Raw genomic sequence first — 24,905 nt, 5'->3', positions numbered from 1 at the left:
TAGGGGTTCGCCATCGTCTAGAAACTTTAACAGGGGTACGTGGAGCCATAAGTTTGAGAAACCCTGCATTACATAACTAAATGAGCGAATCGCAAGCAAGGCTGTAACGTCAAACGGCCCTCTCGATAAATACAAACGCCATCTAGCGATATTCCGCCTAGAAACTCTCATGACCACGCGGCCCGGCAATCTAACGAAACTCACGTATTGCTCGCACCGTAGGAATCATTAGGTTCTCAACGTGGGCGATGCCACAAAACAGATAGGTACAGGGGGCCTACCACGCTCTCTTAATACGATTCAGTTTAGGCTCTAAACTGAACTGCATCGCTATTTCGTACCACGACGTTACTTTTGCAATTCATTTCAAGCACGGTTCAGCGACAGCGATACAGACATTTTCATTCAATCACTTCAAGCGGTTTTCGTACCATGACGCTTAACCTGAGTGGGAATTGAATCGCTTCAGTGTCAAATTTTGCGATTCAGTATAAGTTACTCATTCTGTCAATTGTTTTGGAATTTTAAGTGTTTTACTTGGAATATTTTTAAATTTCAAGAACTTTTAAACTTTTATTCAAGTTTTGTAACTTTTCATAGGTACTATCACGACATTGTGCTTCTTAATTCCTCATTGATAAAACTTATTTTTCAGTGAGAAAAGAGACTCGTGGATTAGTGACAGCGTAAACATTTTATTTGTAATCAACACAACGGTTGCTAAGAACACGCAATGGCATAGTTATGGTTTTCCAAAATAAAGAGGTTTTAGTATACAATATTTAGTAATCATATAGCGGCATCCCAATCGCGACTTAGCGTTACAGTTTCGGACCAGATACAATATCGGTCTTTCATTCACTTGTAAACCATTGAGACTCAGCTCTGAGAAATAAACGTCGTGGTACAAATTTCGACGATTCAGTTTAAGTGCCTAACTTGAACTGCTCTGCGTTTGGATCGTTTATGAAAAGATCATAGTAGGCCCCCAGAAGGCAATCTCATGTATGTACACTTTTCATACCTACGCTCGGCGGGCGCTCTAAGGTTGTCAACTATGGCTTATGCACAAAAACTATCGTGTTAGTGGCACTCGTATCTAGTTGTTGGGTTTATTGTTGAGAATGAAACGGGAAGAATGGAAATATAAATTAATAATAACCAAAATATTTTAATGTTAATGTCATTGTTATAATTACAAATTTATCACTGAAAATATCTTGCAACAAATTGGACATTGGCAAAATGCATGATTTATTTTAAAGCGTAATTAATATACCGGGTGTGGCCTGTAATATGAGCAAATAATAAAAACATAGATCATACTCGTCAAACTTAACAACATTAGTTCAGCGACTTTTAAGAATAAATAGTTTTTAATTTTTATTACACTTTTAAGTTTATTCGAAGAAGCAATGTCAAGCAAAATGGTTGATGTTTGTAGCGTGACAAAGCGACGTCAGTTGTGTTCTAGGATGGCGTACATTGATAGCAGTATTTAATTTGTATGAAAAAAGGAAAATTCAAAGACTCCATTATTTTTAAAAGTCGCTGAACTAATGTTGTTCAGTTAGACGAGGACAATCTACGTTTTATTTTTTGCTCGTATTACAGGCCACACCCGGTAAATCATTCTTCATTATTGCACAAAAAAGTTCACAGACGCGTGTCTCAAGCGGATGGCACTCGCGCTCGCACTGGTCCCGACCGGTCCGAGATATCGTGTCCGTGAGCAGTGTCTGTGTGCGTTGCTCGGGCGCACTTTGTATGTAGATTGAATACTGTACCTATCTGTTTTGTGGCGATACCATAACATACCCTTTTAGATGTTGGAGGTTTTTGAGGGGTGCCAGTGTTACTAGAACGCTTTTTGTAGTAAAAGAAAGGGGGAGGTTTAGAAAACAAATTCAAGAGCAGTGGGCAAAATAAGGTTGAGAACCTATGGTCCAAATCAGCCATACTCAACCTTGTGAATAGCCAGCACTGACTGCCAACTGCTTTGAAAACAGGGTTGTATATTATCAATATAATTATGTTCACTGATAATTGGATAATTATAAGCCGGGTGGTAATTATCCAACAATATGTGTGACATGTAATAATAACTTTTTAATTGTTACATTTCTCATGTGCCACGCCAAAAAAGTGACGCACTATGTTACCGCTTCAGAATACACCCTAAAGACTTCACGCATAATAAATATCAATTATAATTTATATGGGCAACTTATAGAAGCCTGGCAGGCCACAGGTTGAGTATAGCTGGTCTAAATGAAGCTTTATGCCCACCTACCACTAGGGTTGCCAACTATACTGTTAAAAACAGTATTATACTGTTTTTCACTACATTATACTTATTGCTGTTGAACTAAAATAAAGTATGTAAAATACTGTTTTCAGCATCAGCATTGCCTAACACTAGCACACACTAAGTCAGTACCTGCAGCATATATAGTCGCAATAGTGGTGGTTCAGAACGAATCTGCCAATGTTAATTTAATAAAAATTGACCTCCTTATTTATCTTCATTTTAGTTTTGATTTTTAAAAATGAATAATTTGTGCGAGAAGCACCCAAAAATTTGTCTTTAAAACATGAAAAGAAGAAAATACTGTTATTTTTTCTAAAATACTGTATATTTTCCTTCTAAGACGTAGATATACTTTATTTCTTGTAAAAAAAAGTTGGCAACCCTACCTACCACTGCGAAGCGGAATCCCCACAGAATCAGTTTAACGTACATCGATCTACTTCATAGCAGTTCGTTGAAAGTACATCCATGCAGCCGTTCGATATAGTCGAACCATTTGATTCCTAACCTACCGAAGAACGTTCTCACAGTAAGGGTCATAATAAATTCCCTTGTCAAGCAATGCGATGTGACTATGACTTTTACTACGAAAAGGTTCCACAGTGGTTCACAATTCAGTTGGTTCGAGTGTACGTTAAACTGAGCCCGTAGTCAGCTCCGCTCGCACTTGAAGGTGGGCAAAATTGACATCGAAGCTACCGCTACCAAAGCACCCGTATTGTTTACGAAAGGACATACAACGAATTCGTCATCGTAATCTTCAGGGTAGCCGAGTAGTATCCAGTCGCCACCACCAGTCGTGGACGCTACCGTCAGCTCCTGCCGACACCCATAAAGGTCAGAGCGGCGAATACTGGTCTCACACCTCTAAGGCCTTTATTGCGGTGGGAAAATGCGTTACGCATACGAGACGACGCGAGAGTTATGTGAGACCCCCTCCCCCCGTAATCTCCCACCACTAGTAGAAGGAGGGGGGAGGTATCCCGACTAAAACCCCACCGGTATTCCCTCTTGCCGTTTTGCGAATGCCCTGGGAGAACGAGTGGACACCAGGACACCCGCCGGCCGCCCCAGCCTTACCCCAGCCACCAAGAGAGGGATAGAGAATACTCAAACCCCCCCGAATACCTCTAAGGCCTAACACAACCTTTACTTGGAATTTACCTCCGAAAATTGAACCGCCGAAAAAATAATACCTTTTTTGTTTGACCTTAATCTAGGTACCAGTTTGAAGTCGGTGCCTCAGCGCGAGCCAGGAGGAGTGGACCTATAGTCGTCTACCTGATGGGCTTCTATCACTCCTGGCTCGTGCTGAGGCACCGACTTCAAACTGGTACCTACATTAAGGTCAAACAAAAAAGGTATTATTTTTTGCTTTTCAGTTTTTTCGGTGGTTCATTTTTCGGGGGTAAATTCCAAGTAAAGGTTGGGTTAGGCCTTAGAGCCTTATATAATACCAACTTCAAGGTATAACCTATCTAATAAAAAAAGAATTATGAAAATCAGACTACTCTGTAAAATGTTATGCCTGGTCATACAGTACAATCAGCGACTGAACAATCAATCTTCCCCTGCTTTCCTACTCTTACGGTAGGAATATTTTTTCCAAATTTAAATGGGACCACTCTCGGGGTATACGCTTTCCAATAAAAAAAGAATCATCAAAATCGGACTACTCTTTAATAAGTTATGCGTGGTCATACATAAAAAAATAACAAAAATATACGCGTCGGCTTGAGAATCTCTTCCGTATTTTTCGTCGGTTAAAAATCGAAGTGTGCTGACATTTACTACTGTTGCAAACCAGTGAAGACACTTCTCGACTGCGTTTCTACGCGTTGATGCGTTGAGAGGAATCTATTTTTCGTGAACCAATAGTAACGCTTCATTTAACTAGCCTCGCTCCGCTGAGCTGTTTTCAATAAGCCGCGTATCCACCAGAGGCAGCCTCGGGCCGAGCGGCTGCCTCGCTCCGAGGCCGCGCAAGTGGAGACGCTGCCAAAGGCACGGCTCAGACTGAGGCTCCTTTGAGCACGGCCAAAAAACCGACAAAATATGGCTCGGCTCGCGGTGCTCGGCCTGAGGCTGCTCTAATGGATACGCGGCTATAGAGACGCTGAGGATAAGTACTTAACAAACACGTTCCTCGCATCACACCCACGCACATCTCTGGTGGAAACACAACGTTTTGCCGTGTTTTGAACTACGTTTAATTAAAGGCTTCGTATTTTCTACGCCTCACTGCACTTTCCGACTCGATACTAGACAGTTCATATCTACGATTCACTGACAAAATTAACTTTTTTTTTTGCTGATAAATACTGTGATGTTAATATGAATGAATGCTAACGCGCATACCGTAAAGGCGTTAATATAAAAAAAAACGGCCAAGAGCGTGTCGGACACGCCCAAAATAGGGTTCCGTAGCCATTACGAAATAAATAAGTAATATTTTACTAAGGATTTCGTATTTTATACGGAATCTTCCAAGTTTAGGCTGCTATTTAGATTTTAGAGGTGGGGGAGGGGGGAGGACGCTCGATTTTAATGAAAATTTGCACTTTAAAGCTAAATATTTCGCAAACAAATCACTGAATCGTCTTAGCAAACCCCTAATGGTTTTAAAAGACCTATCCAACGATATCCCACACTATGTTTGGATGAGAAAAAAAAACACCCCCACTTTACCTTTTCCGTGCAAAATTACAGCTTACTAGCATTGATAGTCCTTTAGACAAGCCGCGGACAGACAGACAGACAGACAGACATGGCGAAACTATAAGGGTTCCGTTTTAGCCATTTTGGCTCCGGAACCCCAAAAAACAATGATAAAAATATTATTTTCATAATAATAGCTGTAAGTATGTCTGTGTTTCCCGTAATCAACGCGCAAACTAATATCCCAGCAACAAACTCATCTCAGGCCTACATGCGCCCAACGCGTCCAGAGGCCGTATTTGCCGAACGCATCTAATAATCGCATACAAAATCTATCATCTCTCAGAAACGTCAGGCAATACGGCCTCTGAGGGTGTCAATCCAATTTCGTCATCGTCTAACTTCTTTCTACTAACTTTTTCTTTTTTTAGCTGGAGCTGCTGGAGTCCAGCGGTGGTGTAGGGGTTATAGCACGCAGCACGGATTGCTGAGGACCTGGGTTCGATTCCCAGCGCTGGTCTCTTTTTCTGGTTTTTCTGTGCATCCATGTCTCAGTTTGTATTTTAGATATATTTTGGGGACACATCTGCAGACCCTGTTTTTCCAGCTCGGAATCATGGACTGAGTCTACCTACCAAATTTTGTTGAAATCTGAGAGACAAACTCAGGGTACAGCGGTAGATAAAAATGCCCAATCAGCAAAAGACAAAATAAGTTTATAATATTTTCTGATAACGTAACTAACGGACTAATTAATTTTTTTTTAGGAAATCAGCCCATTGACTCGCAAAGCCCACTCACCGGCTGCACGTTCCCCACTTGTGGGCTGGGCTCGACCATCTCCCAGTCTGATGGCGCGGCGGGCTCCTCCGTGCCGGGCTCGCCCACTCTGCCCACTAGCGCGTGATACACCTCGATGTGCCCACGGACCCGGGACCGAGCGCTGTGGAATACAAACGTTCATAAAAAAATCGGTATACTTAGTACCTAATTGATTTGGGCTGAAGATGAACTTTGCATGAAAATCAAAATCTATTAGAGCCCGCAGATACTACGAAAAATCATAACGATCATACTACACCGTTCGACCGGTACCGTTTATCGTATCGTGTGTGTGAAAAAACTGTAGGTATCTACTTTTATACGATTTTTTAAAACTGTACAGTCAAAAATAAGTAGGTATCTATTCGGACCACTCAAAAATATGTTACTACGGCCTTATTGCGTTGGAATAAGAGTCTGTGGTACGTATTTTTTAAACTTTGAATAAGTTCATACTTTTACACTGAAGCCGTGGTGGCCTAGTGGTTTGACCTATCGCCTCTCAAGCAGAGGGTCGTGGGTTCGAACCCCGGCTCGCACCTCTGAGTTTTTCGAAATTCATGTGCGGAATTACATTTGAAATTTACCACGAGCTTTGCGGTGAAGGAAAACATCGTGAGGATACCTGCACAAACCTGCGAAGCGATTCAATGGTGCGTGCGAAGTTCCCAATCCGCACTGGGCCCGCGTGGGAACTATGGCCCAAGCCCTCTTGTTCTGAGAGGAGGCCTGTGCCCAGCAGTGGGACTTATATAGGCTGAGATGATGATGATGATATTTTTACACTTGACTGTACCATCGAAGTTCGAATAGAAAAATCGGATCAGATGAATTAGGGCTATAATTGAACCCACAACCGCAATTACGTCGTCGTGGTCGTCGAACTGAACTGAAGATCGCTACGATAAACAGTTGCGTGTGTGTGGCGTAAGAATTGGGGATGTCTATTTTTTTTGCAATGTATAGTAAATCGAAAACCATTTCGAGATAAATGATTTTTAACTCGTTTTCTGTAGTTATTTAATTTTCATTCATCATTCATTCCCAGCCTATATACGTCCCACTGCTGGGCATTTCATTTTAATTTAATGTAATTAATTTATTATTAAACAAATAAGCTATGACCTTCATTTGACATTGGTGTAAATTGCGTAACCGGTCCAAGTCGTACTTTATTCTGTGTGGTTAGAACTCTTCACAATTTACGCGTGGATTATACTACGGAGTTTGATTTGGATCGGCAATCTGACATCTGGCACTGACAAATCTGACCGATCCAACGGTGCACTTTCATCGTAGGATTTTTGTAGCGTACATATGTGAGCCTTGTAAAAGGTATTCCCAGACGGCCCCATGCAGTCGCTCGTCGCTCGATTGCAGCGATAAATCTGGTCACGTGACCCCATTTTGAAGGTGATTTTCAATTTTCCGCGATTAAAAAAAGTAGCGTCAAGCCGCCGCGTCGAGCAGCAGCGACAAGATGGCTTCTTGCAGGAATGACCTTGGCCTTGGAAGCTGATTTCTTAATCTCATTTAGTAGCAGTCGTGGCAGTGGTACAAATAAAAGAAATTGGAGTGAATGAAAAAAAATAACAATGGCTTACCTCTCCCAGCGAATTTCTCTAACTGTACAGAGAGGTAATGCCGCCAGTGTGTTGGGGTCTATGCCGCAGGAGGGCCTCCTAGATGGTGTTTTCTTTTTATAGTTAGGTATATTTATGTTGTTTTTATTAATTTTGTTTCCTATCATATTATTGTATCTTGTGTTGTGTATAATCTTCTATATATAAATATAAAATTATTTAAGCCTTAATAAAAAAAATTATAATCATAAAAAACAATGTTTTTGCCGAAATTACAGAATTGAAAATACAAACTGAAATAAAGATGCACAGAAAAAACAGAAAAGAGTTTTTTCTGTTTTTTCTGTGCATCTTTATTTCAGTTTGTATTTTCAATTTAGGTTTTACGGGATGACAAAAAAAGTAAAAATTTGGAATTGAAATAAAAAATACAAAAAGATTCCAAAAAAAAAAAAAAAACAATCTGAAATTACAGAGGTTTTTTTTTCAGCGATAAAGCTCAGCATTTTCAGCTTTATCGCTATATTTCACGTGACCAGATTTGACGCTGGAAACGAGCGTCGAGCGATTTCATATGGATTGGCCTAAGTCTGATACGTTAATCGTCACTCACTTATCTTATCTGGGGCCTGTTCCACCACTTTTTATTCACCATCATCCCAGCTTATATTCGTCCCACTGCTGGGCACAGGCCTCCTCTCAGAATGAGAGGGCTTGGGCTTGGACTTTTTATTAAGCTCCTGTTATTTTATGAGACAAATATTAAATTAATACCACGTATCTGAACTCTGTGTTATTATTTAATATTTGTTACTATTATTGCTAGTTACAGTACAAATTGGAAAGTAATAAATTTGTCAGATACGCGAAATTCGCGCTGACGCCTGATTCGCTGACGACATCGTGAGAGTAGCGGGAAACCGGTGGATGCAAGTGGCGAGTTTTCGTTCATTGTGGCGTTCTAAGGGGGAGGCCTTTGTCCAGCAGTGGACGTCTTCCGGCTGATGATGATGATGATGACGCGAAATTATTCATTCAATGCCTTAAGCCGCATTTTACATTTATCTGTCGTGTTTTGTTGTGATGCTTTCTGTATCTCTCTCTCCCTCTCTCTATAGCTTTGATGCGACGTAACACAAGCCGTCACAACGGCGGCCTTAGGGGGTGGCGAACAGGGCCAAGGCCATCGCCCGGGGCCTCGCTCTTGCAGGGGTCTCGCGCAACAACCCAAGCAAATTAAAAAAATATAGAATTTTTAAACTATATTTCGCATCACATACTTTTCACGAAGGACAAAGGGCCTCGCAAAGACCTGCCGCCCGGAGCCTCGCAATGGGTAAGGCCGTCGCTGCGTCACAACACACTGCATCAGATGAATGTAAACGCAGCTTTAGAGTTTCGAGATTACATTTTTTTAACCGGAACCCATGCAAGCTTCCGTAATACAATCTACCTACACATTTAAACAACTAGATAAAACAAACCCAATTCATACAACAGTAATAGATTGTACAACGAGTGCATGCAACGCACTTTTTTACCCGAGACGTGTGTAACCCAAGCCGCAGGCGAGGATTGTTAAATCGAGGGTGAAATGGGTGAAAAATGGGATCCAGGAGGTTATTATAAGTCCAACTTACAGATTTTTAACCACAACGTTAACCATTCATATTAAAAAGTATGTGTATAGTTAGACCTTATTCCCCGTACATAACCAGCACTAAGGGGCCGGTAAAGCGATAGGACCTAATAAAGTTAGGATAGAATTTGGGCCCTTTCAACGCAGGCTACGTATGGAGACCAAGGCTTTTCTATCTACCTTACATCACCTACCTGAAATCAGTTTAGTAAAGAAATTTTTTATACGACGCAGTGCCACTCATCTACTCAAACAAATCGAGGCATTTTCTAATATTTGCAAATAAAAATAAAGCGTGTTAAAATATAGCACACTCGAATGTACACCGAACCGACACTCACCGAGCCGTATCTATTGGTGTCCTAGGTCACTCAACTGAACATAGGACTATTTTTATGAGAAATATGAGAAAAAAAGCTGTGGTAACCTATATGATTTCACTTTTGGCCTCTCAAGTAGAAGATAGAGGTTTCAAATAGCTGATATTATCCATACTAATATTATAAATGCGAAAGTGTGTGTGTTTGTGTGTTTGTCTGTATGTTTGTCCGTCTTTCACGTCGAAACGGAGGGACGGATCGACGTGATTTTTGGCATAGAGATAGTTTATGGGCCAGAGAGTGACATAGGCTACTTTTTATCCCAGAAAAATGCACAGTTCCCGAGGGAACAGCGCGCGATAACCGAATTCCACGCGGGCGAAGCCGCGGGCAAAAGATAGTAAATAAAATAAAAATGAAATAAGACTTATAAAGCGAATAACTTTATTTACCTATTTCATTTGTGATAATTTCACTTGCCATTACAAAGTTTGTCATAAAATATACATAAAGAACCATGCTGTTTTTAGGATTTTTTTAATGTCATCCTATAGAATGCAATAGGTTATTGTTATTAGTTTTAGGTTAGGTTAGTTTAATATCAATTCTGAAGAAAATACTGTTTCAGAAATAAATTACTTTATGACAAATAAAAATTCTGGGAAACGATACACTATGGCATATGAAATTCGGGCAATGATATAGAACCTTTATTCGCGAAACGCGTTTATTTGGATTTACTTGATCTCAATTTTATATTTTAAATTAGACAGAGATAGTCTTAAACATTGTGTTGCTTGATCTTAATAATAGGAACCGGAAATGTGGTACAGAACACTTTGTGTATCCGTTATTAGAATTCCATATAAACCAGTGAAAATCTGTCTACATTTTAAATTAAATAATAACTAGGAAACCGTGCGAAATCATATACGTTTATCCCTGCGAACACAACCTTCATACACACATACATACATACATACATATTTTAATTTTACATCAAAATTATGAGTGAAAGCTTAGTGATTTTCCTGTATTTCTCTTACGCACCCATGTGTTTACATCCCAATTTATATAACTGTTTACAAACTACAAAATCGTAATCACTGAGGAGGGGTTGACAGATGGAATATCGTTAGATGGCGTTAGTATCGTATAAAAATATCTACTGTTGTCCTAGACCCAGTCCACGGGTCAAGTGGGGTGTCATGACCCCCGCCCCCCCCCCTCCCTGGAGCTGCCCTTCCCTGCTCCTCCTTGCCTAATGAGTACACCCATGGGCACAACCAACCAGCAAAAAAAAAAACACCAGCAATGCAAACAGCCAATACTTACACGGACCTGCGCGGTCGCAGCGCGTACTTGACCGCCGGGGGGCGGGGGGCGGCGGCGCTCTCCGCGGGTGCGGAGGCGAGGGGCAGCTCCACCATACCGAGGAAATCGTCGCGGGTGAGACGGTTCTCGTCGAACACTTGGATGAGGAGCTTGTGCTCTTGGGGTTTGACCTGAAAGGAGAAGGCAGGGTGAAATAGTGCCAGATGTGGCACGGGACATATATAGCACGCCAGCAGATGTGGCACGGGATATATGACACGTGTTCCAGATGTGACACTGGACATATATGTATGACACGTGTTCCAGATGTGGCACGGGACATACATGGCACACTTGCCACATGTGGCAGGGGACATATATGACATGGTGCATGTGCCAGATGTAGCATGTGACACATATGGCACAGTATAACATTTTTATTCAAGTCTATCACTCGAATCAATTCAATATAATTGACCGAGCAAACACGCAGAGCGCAGCATGTCCGCTTCAGCTTGGGCCAAAATGCATTCGTATGTCTGTCCGACTGTGCTCTTATACGAGGCCGATTAAGGTGGAATTTTGTGGTCACGTTCATAATTATGTCATTTTTTGTCGATTCAAAATGAGCCATGCGGTTGAAAACGTAAAAAATATCATACTTCAATCATTTCGCGACATCTATAGCTCACAGTCACAAGTTAACTAATACAGTGCTTCCACTCACCCTGAAGACAAACTCTTGATTCCATACTGGATTCAACGTCTGGAACAGAATATAAACAAAATATACAGCATGCGACTTTATAACTGGAAATCCTCTTGAAGAGATTATAGAATAACATCTTTATAATTAAAATAAAATAATCAACAGCATTACCATCATTGTAATCCTGCTAGAATTAATTTATTGAATCAGGCGTTACTTTGCGGAGGTCCATATCAATGAACTAAAATAATTTCCTTGCTCACCCGCGACCTTACGATTGCTATCGTAAGGTCGCGGGTGAGCAAGGAAATTATTTTAGTTCCTGCTAGAATTATAAATGCGAAAGTTTGAGAATGAGTGAGTGAGTAAGTATGTTTGTTACTCCTTTACGGTGAAACGGCTGGACGGATTTGGATGATATTTGGTATGTAGGTAGCGGGACATCTGGAATAAAACATAGGCTACTTTTTATTCCGATATTCCCACGGGATATATTTTTAATGTGACGTCAAGAAAGCCACGATTTAATTTTCGGGAATTCCCGCGGGGATTTTTAAAATCCCAAAATTACAATTCAGCTGCTGGATCTAATGATTAACATTTCGTCACTACTTTAAAAAAAACTCGTATCTCAAAATGGATAACTTTTCTGAGTGCACTTTATGACCATTGGGTCAAGGTTCAATTTTGTTGACGTATTCATTTGAGATACCAAATTTTTTCAAAGTAGTGACGATTTAATGGTTACTAGTAGTATAAATATAATACTTTTTAATTGGACTGGACCTGACATATCTTCTGGATCTGGAGGCATCCACGACTAACCTAACCAAACAAAAAGTTGGAAAACCCCCGACATTGTCACTTCAAAGTTCAATGTCTCAGAAACGGCTAAACCGATTTTGATAAAACATGTCTAAGAACCATCGCTAGCAAACCTGCTTTCAAATAAAAAACTGCATTCAAATCGGTGCACCCGTTTAAGAGCTACGGTGCCACGACAGCGGTCAAACTTATAACACCCCTATTTTTACGTCGGGGGTTAAAAATGAGCGCACTCAGCCACATGGTACCTTTCGATGGCTGATGGCGGGATTAGGAGCAGATCAGAAGGCATATTTAACGACCTCAAGCCAAGTGGTTAGAACAGACTATGCAGCTTGAGGTCCCAGGTGCGATTCCCGATCGGGGCAAATATTTGTATGAATAATCCGAACGTTTGTTCTCGGGTCTTGCATATTAGGTAAGCATGTATTTATCTATATATAAGTATGTTTCTGAAAGCCGTGGTGGCCCAGTGACCTATCGCCTCTCAAGCAGAGGGTGGTGGGTTCAAACCCCGGCTCGCACCTCTGAGTTTTTCGAACTTCATGTGCGGAATCACATTTGATATTTACCACGAGCTTTGCGGTGATGGAAAACATCGTGAGGAAACCTGCACAAACCTGCGAAGCAATGCAATGGTGCGTGTGAAGTTCCCAATCCGCACTGGGCCCGCGTGGGACGTATATAGGCTGGGATGGAATATGTTTATCCGTTCCCTAGTGCCCATAGTACAAGCTTTGCTTAGTTTGGGACTAGGTCAATTGGTGTAAAGTGTCCCATGATATTTATTTATTACAAAGAACTGAGCGAGTGGCCGAATATAGCTCTGGATAAGGAGATGAGAAGACAAGGATCCTATTGGCAATAGTTTGGTAACTGTGAAGGACGTCCGCTCCTCATGGGCGTATTAGGGACCATCTCGTTTATATTATAAGGTACAGTCGAGTTCATAAACTTGTGAGCAAATTTTGGATCAAAAATATCTGAACACGACTCTATTGTTAACGGCGTAGAGAAGTGTGTTCAGATATTTTTGATCAAATTTTCGCTCACTAGTTTATGAATTCGACTGTACCAAATGCCTCATGTTGGCTTCGGACCCATGAATGCCTTTCAAATGACTGGGTATCCATTGCCCGTGTTAATATCGTTATTCTACTCGTACAAAAACTCATCTTCTTCTCTTTTAAGATATGGCTTTTCTGTCCTAATTAATACGACAATTTCGCCTCTGTCAAGGTAAACTCTCTTTGAGAGGGACGTTGTACGGCGATTGTAGTTTTTACAACTTTATAGTAAAATTCCAGAAACCACGCGGAGACAACTTGCGCATTAAAAAATGCCAGACACGAGAGCAATATAGAATTTTGTGATCACTGTTCACTGTTAAGGTTAATCGCTGCATAAAACACTATCAAAATTATACTTCAACTAGCCAAAGAAACAGAAATAGCAGAATTAGACATTGTCCACATCCGCCATGTTCGAATGCTACAAATCGAATCGTACAAAAACTCACCTTCTTCTTGGTCTTGGTGAGAAACGTCTCGATGGTGACGTCACCCTCCGCTTTCTGCAGCTCCACGCGCACATAAGGGTCGCTGCGGACAATCAAACAACAATCCTCATCCATACTGTAATATTATAAATGCAAAAGCGCGTGTGTTTGTATGTTTGTCCGTCTTTCAGGTCGCCACGGAGCGACGGATCGACGTGATTTTTGGCATAGAGATATTTTATGGGCCAGAGAGTGACATAGGCTACTATTTATCCCGGAAAAATGCACAGTTCCCGAGGAACTCTTTCACGTCTAAAGTTCTAAATTAATCGTGATGAAATCTATCTATTTTGATGCTGACTGTACAGTCGAGTTCATAAACGTGTGAGCAAAAACTTGATCAATAATATCTGAACACGCTTCTACGCCGTTAACAATAGATATTTTTGATCAAAATTTTCATTTTGCGGCACGTAATAATTGTCTTCTCCAACTAGGTTAGCTGGAAGAGATCACTTCTTAGGTATGAGCTTGCCTTTCTACTTATCTCTGTGTATCTGTTTTTTTTTTTTTTGTTTACGTGTAATAAAGAGTTAACATATACATACTTTCGAACGCTGGCACCAAATTGAATAATTGTTTTTTGCTGTGTTCTTTATTGTCAGGACAAGGTTTGTGTTAACAATTTTTTTTTAATAACCGGCCAAGTTCGAGTCGGGCTCGCGCACGAAGGGTTTCCGTACCATTATCTATACAAAATTTAGACATTAACAAAAAAACGCGGGAACCCCCTTTAAATAGTTATCTTAATTTTATTATTATTTATTTTTAAAGTGAATATACGATATATTCTATGAATATTTCGAGCGTCTACCTGTTGCCGTTATTAACATCCAGCAAAAATCGGCGAAAAAAAAAACAAGTTTGCTGTACGGGAGCCCCCTTAAATATTAATTTTATTCTGTTTTTAGTATTTGTTGTTATAGCGGCCACAGTTATACATAATCCGTGAAAATTTTAACTGTTTAGCTATCATATCACGTTTCATGAGATACAGCCTGGTGACGGACGGACGGACAGCGAAGTCTTAGTTATAGGGTTTCCGTTTTTACCCTTTGGATACGGATCCTAAAAAACTAGAACGGTGGCGAAACAGCTAGTACTTATTAATAACCTAACCAACAAAAAGTTGGAAATCCCCCGACTTTGTCACTTCAAATTTCAATATCTCAAAAACGGCTGGACCGATTTTGATGAAACATGTCTAGGAACCATCGCTAGAAAACCTGCTTTCAAATAATAAAATCGCATTCAAATCGGTCCACCCGTTTAAGAGCTACGGTGCCACTGACAGACACATAGCGGTCAAACTTATAACACCCCTCTTTTTGCGTCGGGGGTTAAAAATAGCGAATGGGAAGTAGCACACACACAAATGAAATGAGAAGCAAACGTAAATAAGAATATTACCAATGCTCTTAAAATAAATTAGACGTGATCGTGCACTTATTACGGGTGCTATAAAAAGGCCAAAGGTCCAATCGCACACAGATCGGCAGTGACTCATGCCAGCCAATAAGCTAGAAGCAACAATTTCAACTGGCATCACTTGATTTAAAACGAAACATTTGGGTTTTACGAAGGGAAACAGCGAAAGGAAACTTGCACACAGCTGCGGATAAATTCAGTGGTGTGTGCAAAGTACTCAATGCTCACTGGGCTTGTGTCGTAGAGCCCTGAAGTGAAATGTAATGGTTGTAATGATTTCACGGGATACCCGTAAAAGTAACAAATTTGGAGTTGAAATAAAAAATGCAAAAACCAATCATGAAAGGAAATACATTTTACAATCTTTATTTAACTTTGAGTTACCAAGTTGAGGAGTTCCGTCGTGCGGAGACGATCCTGGCCGGACCACCAGGATGTCACTACCAGATTACTGTATATAATCAAGCTTCCTATGTGAAGGTGATGACTTGATCAGTTGAAGAGACTGGCTAAATTAGAACCCGGCCGGTAGAACTCAACAAATTCGAAGTTTGTAAGTCTGTTTGTTAGCTCTTCACGTTTAATCCACTGAACCGATTTAGATGAAATTCGGTATAGATATAGTTGGAGTCCCGGGGAAGGACATAGGATAGTTTTTATCCCAGAAAATTCCATAGTTCCCGCGGCATAGCGATAAACGCATTAAAAGCGGACGAAGTCACGAGCAACATCTAGTTTATAATAACTATACTATATTCTTCTCCGGGACTAACTATCTGTATATAGAAATTCATCTAACTCGGTTCAACGGTTTAGACGTGATGAAGTAAAAAACAGACTTACAAACTCTCTCATTTATAATATTAATGGGAAGTGGGGTTAGTAGGATGTTGCCCAACATTTAGGGGCTGTTTCACCCATCCATTGATTAGTGTTAACTGACGGTTAAATGTGATGCCGTCTCCGTCTATTCGAACAAAACAAATAGAGACGGCATCACATTTAACCGTCAGTTAACACTAATCATTGGATGGTGAAACAGCCCCTTAGTAACATCAGGGACTGTCCCTGCAGCGGATCTTACTATACTAACATTAGTCACTATAATACCCACTTATACTCTAGTCACTTTTAATCGTGTGAGTTATCAGATTGCCAAACGGAAGTAAGTAATTAATGTTATATCAACTGGCACACTCAAAGACGTCAATTAACGGTGCAATAGGCTAAGTCTTAAAAATCCAATTAATCCGTCAATTTTAAAAGCAAAAATTGGAGACGTATTTTTAATTTGTTAACTAAACATAAAAATATGAAGACATAGCCGGTTAAAGTTGGACCACGGGTACGTGACGGTTTTTTTTACGCGCTAAAGGCTTGTTCGGACTAGGCTAGTATTTTAGTCTAGTAGCGAGTAATTTAGTAGCTAAACGTGTCTGAACACCAAATAATTAGTCGAGCAGATTAGTAAGTAATTTAGTCGAGTCAATCCATTTTATTCTATTTTTTTTAGTAGTTTAGTAGTGAGTAGCACCCCCCCACCACGCGTCCGTGCTTACTCGGCCGCCGGCTAAACAAGTCCGAACCTGTCGATTTACTCGAGTTCATTAGTTGGCGTGAAAATGTCGTTTCGCTGGAGCGAGGAAACCACTTTAATACTAGACTGTAATGCGAACGATTTTTAGGCAGTAGCGAATAGTTTAGCTACTAAATTACTCGCTACTAGACTCAAGTACTAGCCTAGTCCGAACAAGCCTTAACGACGCGCGCCTTTGATGCACGCGTCCTCTGAGCGTTTTTATCGCGTTTTGGCAGATTTTACAAGTTTATTGTTGCAAATAAAACGCGCTATAACCGCGTTTGTACCGATACAAACGCATTTGAAACGAACTTCGAACTCGCATTTGCATCGACACAAACGCACCACGCGTCAGCGAGGGGGGGGGGGGGGACAGACGCGTTACAAACGCTTGCTTTCGAAAAACGTGGCGTTTGTAACGCAAGGATCGTGTGTAAAATATTTTTCATCACACTTGCTCGTAAACAGTGTCGTAACATGCAGGCTACCTTGGTTGCAACCCCCCAAATAAAACCCTCGATAATGTGCTTGTCATGAAACCCGTGGTCGGTAAATGAGTCATTGCCCGTACTAATTTTGTTGTCATGAAGCCCAAGGTCGGTAAATGAGTCGGTGCCCGTACTGATGGTGCTGCGCATGGTGCAGCAGCAGGACCACATGGACCACCACATGCACACGCACGTTGCGGCGCGTGCTGAGGGAGGTAGAGGGCGACGCTGCCAAGAGCACAGCCTAAGGTATCGCCAATATTTGGAACAATTATATTTTTTCTTTTACAAATATAAAATTTTACTTGCAAATGTGATGAAAAACATTGTACGTCGCAATTCTAATAGACTCTCGTTCGTAATTCCTTATTTACCGCCCTTAAGACACAATGTACTAAAATTATATTGGAGCGGATAACTCACGTCTCAAATCGAGTTTAGCTCGTTTAGATCGCGTGCAAGGTTAAAACGTGCCGGCTTCCTGGCGTTCGCTGAGCGTTCGACTTGCGTTTGTATCGATAGAAACGAGCGCAAAAAAAACGTCGTGTGGAACGTCCCTTGCTCCATGTGGCGTCACGCCGCGCGACACTTTTTAGCAAGGTGTGACGTCACGAGTCGAATGAAGCGTTCCTATTGGCTCATGAAAAACACATTCCTCGCAAAACATCCTCGCACATTTCTGGTTGTTTTTTTTTTATTCGACTGGATGGCAAACGAGCAAGCGGGTCTCCTGATGGTAAGAGATCACCACCGCGCATTGCCAACCTAGAGGGCTAAGATGGGATACCTCAAGTGCCAGTAATTTCACCGGATGTCTTACTCTCCACGCCGAAACACAACAGTGCAAGCACTGCTGCTTCACGGCAGGATTAGCGAGCAAGATGGTGGTAGCAATCCGGGCGGACCTTGCACAAGGTCCTACCACCTGCAAACACCTGCTGCTGGTTAAAACGCAGCTTAAGGCAATTACTTAAATAATTTTCAGTATGTAGCAGTCTTTGGCTAATATTAGTTGTACCGTAAAACGGGGTTACTTTAAAATGCAGGGGCTACTTTGAAAAACAGTTTTTACGCCATGTCCTTGTTCTTTTAGACCAGGGTTTCTCAAACTTATGGCTCCACGTACCCCTGTTAAAGTTTCTAGACGACAGCGAACCCCCCGAGAAAAGTAGTAAAATTGACTGTTGGAGAAACTAAGGTTATTTTTATTTCAATCATCATTATAATATAATGTACATTATTTATTTCAATAAAAGGTAACAAATAAAGGTAAGAATCATCTTGCCAACGAAAATACAAACTGAAACAAACAACAACAAATAACTAACAAATTTGTAGTTGAAATAAAAAATACAAAAAGACTCCAGAAACCAATCTTAATCATCTTGCCAGTCTTGCAGCCACCATCATGTAAACCTTGTCGCGAACCCCCTACCGTCGAATAGCGAACCCCTAGGGGTTCGCGTACCCCACTTTGAGAAACCCTGTTTTAGACCATCCTTCAAATCCAAATTAGTACTAATTTTTGATCGAAGAGACCATCTGTGGCAGTGAACTACCTTATAAATTACCTAACTTTTTACTTCAATCGACCAATGAATATATTTTAAGGTTAAACAAACTTACCTGAAGTGTAGTTTGACCGTAATTATACGAGTCGCTGCATCCGAAGAGATTTATATATTCACAATGTAGTACACTCCTTAATGTACTAGGCATCGAACACAAATTCAGAGCTAAAAAAAGAAAAATACTCTATGCCCGTTGGTTATGGCATCCCGCGCTCACCAAACAAACGTCATTATTTTTGGAGGGTTTGTACTATTTCGAAAAATATAAATTTCAGGGATTAGCCAAAGCAAAGGGGTTTATTTCATTTAGAAAAAGGGAGGGTAGGGTGTGTAAATCTCTTCGGATGCAGCGACTCGTATAATTACGGTCAAACTACACTTCAGGTAAGTTTGTTTAACCTTAAATTATACTTCGTCGCTGCATCCTCGAGATTTATATATTCACAATGTAGATGTTTAGCGATTTTGAGAAATAGTAACACAGTTTCCAACACACAATAATTGAATTTTTTATTGTCTACGAAATCAGTTACAAATCACACACGGCTTCAGCAAATACATTATCCTCATTAGTGATTAGTGGCCTATTGTAGAATTTGCTAAAGACTAAAGAGTTACCCGTCCAGCCCGCGGATCTCTTTATTATGTCAATTGAAACGCCCCTACGATCAGCCGCTGAGGTTGCTGCGTGACGAGCACTGTGCGCCGTGAACACGGTGGTGTCTATACACTGGCGGCTAGCATTTGTTTAATCCAGCGACTGATTGTAGCTGCACTGGCGTTATGAAAGGGTTTTTTAGTGGTTAGAATCAACTTATCAGTATTTTGCCCGCATCTTAATAATTTAGTAGACTCGATGTAGGAAATCAGTGTCTTTGCTGGACAGATTTCCACCTTATCGCGAAAAAAGGGTATAATTAAACGAGGCATTTGTTTACCCGGACCCGAGGTCTTAATCAAATCATTGATGATAATCAATATATTCGAATCTGTAACGGTTATATTAGTGACACGGATTAGCGATAGCGTCTGTACTCGTTGTGCAGTCGACAATGCGAGCAGAGTTACCAACTTTTTTTTCTAATAGATCCAACGCCAGATTTTCGTTTGGGTATAAGGTGGACATCTGATCAAGTACTTTATTAGGGTCCCACGTGGCTTGGTATTTCGGGAAACATGGTTTTTTCCTGAAAACTCCTTTAAAAAACCTATTGACAAACTCGTTTGTACTGAAATGTTTACCTAGTAACAGGCCGAGAGCTGACCTATACGTGTTCAGTGTGGAGTAATTTGCTCCGCGATCGAACTCGTTAGTAAGGAATAAAAGTACCATGGAGATTGTCGGTGACAAATAATCATCAATTTTCTTATTACTGGCAAATTGCAACCATTTCTTAAAGCCACATTGTATTGCTTCAGTGAATTGACTGATAGGGAGGCTATCATGATTTCGATAGTTTCGGGGGCTAATGCCTGTCGAGAAAACGCTTCCCTGATAAGAGGCACGATGCCAGGGTAAGCCTTCGGCGAAGTGGGTGTCGAGTTCTGAAAGGAGATAACAAGAGATCATCATGCGGTAGTAAGTATCTTGGTTCTGTGACCTGTAGCGAAACGAATAATGGGTACCACGGTTGGCTCGGCCAGTATGGTACGACCATGATGCCCGTGGCTTGGTCGTTAATTATCTTTTGTAGGCATTTTAACACGAGTGCAAACGGTGGAAATGCATAGAAGAAGTTATGGCACCAGTTAAGGGTAAATGCATCAATGTTGAAAGCGTGTGGGTCTCGTTTCCAAGAAACATACTTTTCGCATTTCTTATTAAGGTAAGTGGCAAATAAGTCGATTTCAGGGTTTCCAAAGCAATCGACAATTTCTTGAAATGCCGCTTGCGATAATTCCCACTCGGTATCAACATTGGTGCGGCGAGATTCCTTGTCTGCTTCAAAATTCTCCTTTGACTTAATATAGGATGCAAAGATGAAGAGCTGGCGTTTCTCGCACCACTGCCATATCTCTCGTGTAATATTGTATAGGTGAGTATATTGCACGCCTCCTTGCCTGTTAATGTAAGAGATTGCTGTCATGTTATCAATCCTCAATAATATTTCTTGGTTTGTAAGATCTTTAGCGAAACATTTTAGACCTATAAAGGCAGCTTTCAGCTCCAGAAGATTGATATGGTTTCGAGCGTCAAGTGCGCTCCAAAAACCACCAGAGCGTTCTCCATTACATGCTACCCCCCACCCTGTTAGAGAAGCGTCAGAGTAAATTTCTAAAACATATCGCCCATGCCGTATCGGGTGTACGGAATGCATAATCTGATTTTTCCACCAGTTTAGGTCGGGCTCTAGATTGGGACTGAGTGCCATTTTTTGGTCATAATTTTCACCCGAGTTTCGCAGGGCGAGAAATTTTTCCCGTTCCATGCGTTTTGTATAGAGCCAACCGTAATCAACGGCTGGGCATGCTGAAGTTAAAAGGCCAAGAAATTTTGCAAATTCTCGTATGGGTAAGATTCGTTTGTGACCTATGTCCTTTATCGCGGATTGAAGCTTTAGTCTTTTTGCTAGGGGCAATTTTAATGTCATATTAACTGAATCTAATTCAAATCCAAGGAATTTTTTAACGTGAGTGGGAATTGGATCACTTTTTTGATAGTTAATTATAAAGCCAAGATTCTCTAACAAAGTGGTGGTATCTCTTACATCGTCCAGACAGCGTTCATATGATCTATTAATACATAATATATCATCTAAATATATAACAAGGAGATTTCCTTTTGATCGTAAATAGGTTGCGACTGGTTTCAACAGTTTCGTGAACACCAATGGCGCTGAGCATAAGCCGAATGGAAGACATTGAAACTCATATACCTGTTCTTGAAATTTGAATCTTAAAAATTTTTTGTCGCATTCGTGAATGGGAACCGAGAAGTAAGCTTCCTTCAGGTCTATTGTGGCCATGAAGCATGCTTTAGAAATTAGTTTAGAAGCGGTTCTAATGTCTTCCATTTTAAAGTGCTGTGGGTCGATAAATTTATTTAAATTTTTGAGGTTTAATATGAATCTATATGTACCGTCACTCTTAAGGGTGAGGAATATGCGAGAAATAAATTGACCGGGGCAATAGTCACATTTAACAATAGCACCTGATAGCAGCAATTTAGATATTTCTATCTCAATGTTTTGAATTTCCACGGGAGAAAACGTCGGTCTAGCTGGTTCGCTAACTTGAACAACTGCACTGCAAAATGGAATTTTGTAACCAGAAACGTATTGCAAGATAGTAGGATCGTTGGTTATAGTTTTCCAAATGTCAATAAAGCGTCGCAATCTGCCAGCATATTTTACCTCTACGTTGTCTTGCGCGTGGGCCTGGGATGAGCTTTCGACGGCGTCGTGTATCGGTCCGCGGCTGCCGCTGGCCTCCTGGATGTCGCCTGTGGAGGACGGTACGGCCTGGGCCCACTCAGCCTGGTCCTCTGGTTCTGTTTGAGTGGGCCAGTCGAGTTTCCCCGGCGTGCTGCGGGTTGATTATTGCGATACGACGTTGACGGTTGGGGCTCAGGTCTTTTGATTTGTAGTCCCGATCGTTCAGCCGATTTGGAGGCTTTGATTTTTTCGCCTAAGTTCTCCCCGAATAAGAAAGAGTCTCTTTTCACCTCCTGAACGATGTCGAGGAACTTTTTGTCTAGACAATATATTATAAGTTTTCGTCTGTTTATTGTATTCTGGTAGTGCAGGTCTAGTAATATTTGTCCGGTTTCTGACAGTTTCTTAATAATTTCGGTTTTATTAATATCTTCTGTGTCCATTAATCGGGACATTAGGTTTGTCAGCGAGGCAATACCTACGCCGAGTTGATTTTGAGCGTATTTGAGGCGTTTATCTCTATTTATGGTAGATTCGGTGAGAATGGTAGAAATCTCAGGGTTGAGTTTCGGGGCTTTCAGTATTTGAAAATTATCTGGAAACAGCTGGCTTTCTAGCAGTTTCTGTTTCTGTTCCTTGCCGAGGCCTTCCATAATAATCTTACCCCAACGTTTGGAGACCTCTTCCCGTACAGGGGGGCCGAACACTTCGTCTTTGACTTTAGATTCGCCTAGGGCTTCTAAAATATCCGCTGGTAAGGCTGGTAGGTTTGTAGCAGTAGCGGTACCCGTACTGGAAGTGGCGGCGTCATTCAGATGTACCTGATCCTCGCTAGGTTTGGGTTGAGAGAATGGGTCGATCAAGTCAGGCTTTGCCCTACCGCCGCTACCGTCTGACGTGACTTGCACTGGTATCGAGACGACTGACTGAATATTTTGATCGGGCATAGAATAATCTGATTCGTAATCTGGAAAGTAAGGGTAGGGTTTAATCGCATTAAACCACTGAGCCGTTACATACTGAAAGGTTAGCCGTGATCGCATCACGGCATCCAGCCTTTCTTTCCAACGACCGCAATCACGTTGCGGTACAAAATTATAAAAAATAAAATTAAGTAAGTAAATTGAGCATACCTAGAAGGGTATTGAGACTTATTCTAAGAGAAGTATTAAGAAAATAAGGTGTGGGTATGCGGTAAATCGAGGGTAGGCGCATCGTCGAGATTATAAGTATAATTAATTGAGAATATTTTGTATTATAGATTAAGACACGTTATTATTTACCTTTATAGCTGTCTTGGCGGCCACTGTATTCGCTGCTGGCAGAGCTTAGTTCCTCAGTTTCCTGTAACCGTCGTTGCAGGCGCCTAATTTTCTTGCGTATATCACTAGGATCGCGCGATTTATGTTTACGTTTCCCCATTATCAGTGCGAACACGATCGCTTATTTTATTAGATTAATTCGCGAAGTGGAAAAATTAAAAACTTTTATTTGGATCGGAAATAAGGGCACTTAACAAAAGTGGCGTCTCGATGCCTTGCACAAAAAAAAGCGAATGACGTTTGTTTGGTGAGCGCGGGATGCCATAACCAACGGGCATAGAGTATTTTTCTTTTTTTAGCTCTGAATTTGTGTTCGATGCCTAGTACATTAAGGAGTGTACTACATTGTGAATATATAAATCTCGAGGATGCAGCGACGAAGTATAATTTCGTGTTTATAACCATTTCAAATCTATCAAAGTAGCCCCAAAAATTCCTAAAGTATCCCCAGTTTACTTTTGGGTAATACATATTAATATTAGTATGATTATGTAGGAAGTAACAGCTCACCTGGCACCGAATATGTCCTTCTTCGCCAACGAATACGCTCCTATGATCTTCAAGCGAAGCAAGAAGCTATTCTCATCAGTCTGGAAAAGAAAAAAGCTACAGTCGACAAAAATATATAACACATCCTTTACCCGTGATTTCAATTGCGTGAAATTCCGGTATGGGCCAAAATTCACACGGGAATATCAAAAAAAACTATTTTCATTTACGTTATAGATAGATAGATAGAAACTTTAATCCTCATGACAAAAAACCTGCCAAGAGCGTGTCGGACACGCCCAAAGTAGGGTTCCGTAGCCATTACGAAAAAAATAAGTAATATTTTTCTAAGGATATTTTTATAAGGTATTTTGTACGGAATATTACAAGTTTAGGTATATTTTATACCTTAGGCTGCTATTTACTCTTAAACTACTAATAATTCTCATGAAAACTTAACCGTTATAGTTTTCCTTGTAAGTTTGATATACTTACTAACATCCTGAATTTCCTCGATTTTAATGAAAATTTGGTCTTTAAAGTTGAATATTTTGCAAACACATCATTAAATCGAAAAATCGTTTTAGCAACCCCCTAACGGTTTTAAAAGACCTATCCAACGATACCCCACACTATAAGATTGGATGAGAAAAAAAAATCACTCCCACTTTACGACTAAGGGAGGTACTCTAAAAAAAAATTTTGAATTTTTATTGTATAATTTTGTCGGCATAGTTTACATATATATTCGTGCAAAATTACAGCTTTCTAGCATTGATAGTCTATGAGCAAAGCCGCGGACGGACAGACAGACAGACATGGCGAAACTATAAGGGTTCCGTTTTTGCCATTTTGGCTACGGAACCCTAAAAACGGATGGGATGGAGGGATGGCGGAAGAGGGTTGACGGTGGAT

General features: G+C 40.8%; 2 protein-coding genes across 3 annotated transcripts in view; both read right to left on the bottom strand.

Annotated features, from left to right (window-relative positions):
* The window catches only part of LOC141435340 (E3 ubiquitin-protein ligase Nedd-4-like), a gene marked incomplete in the record, with an annotated part of 86,555 nt that extends 62,466 nt beyond the window's left edge, over nucleotides 1-24,089 (bottom strand). The window contains 6 exon segments of the mRNA XM_074098047.1: nucleotides 3,050-3,130; nucleotides 5,771-5,912; nucleotides 10,669-10,838; nucleotides 11,375-11,413; nucleotides 13,701-13,782; nucleotides 24,012-24,089. Of these exon segments, the coding sequence (XP_073954148.1) occupies nucleotides 3,050-3,130; nucleotides 5,771-5,912; nucleotides 10,669-10,763 (318 nt within the window).
* LOC141435350 (uncharacterized) lies at nucleotides 18,842-23,329 on the bottom strand. 2 transcript variants are annotated; one of them, XM_074098063.1, is made up of 2 exons: nucleotides 22,159-23,329; nucleotides 18,842-18,970 (listed from the first exon to the last, which is right to left on the bottom strand). In XM_074098063.1, the coding sequence occupies exon 1, from the start codon at nucleotides 23,220-23,222 to the stop codon at nucleotides 22,161-22,163; it is 1,062 nt and encodes a 353-aa protein (XP_073954164.1). In that variant the 5' UTR covers nucleotides 23,223-23,329; the 3' UTR covers nucleotides 18,842-18,970; nucleotides 22,159-22,160. The 2 variants fall into 2 exon arrangements, with proteins under 2 accessions (XP_073954164.1, XP_073954163.1); XM_074098062.1 differs by lacking the exon at nucleotides 18,842-18,970 and adding an exon at nucleotides 20,213-20,350.
* Nucleotides 24,090-24,905: the final 816 nt, after the last annotated feature.

Source organism: Choristoneura fumiferana, chromosome 14, assembly GCF_025370935.1.
Source record: "Choristoneura fumiferana chromosome 14, NRCan_CFum_1, whole genome shotgun sequence".
In the NCBI taxonomy this organism is placed as follows: domain Eukaryota; kingdom Metazoa; phylum Arthropoda; class Insecta; order Lepidoptera; family Tortricidae; genus Choristoneura; species Choristoneura fumiferana.
Note: the sequence above shows the minus strand (reverse complement) of the source record. Positions and strands in the feature narration are given on the sequence as shown.

Excerpts from the sequence above, each read along its gene's own strand:
- LOC141435350 (XM_074098063.1), bottom strand. The coding sequence starts at position 23,222 with ATGCGATCACGGCTAACCTTTCAGTATGTAACGGCTCAGTGGTTTAAT.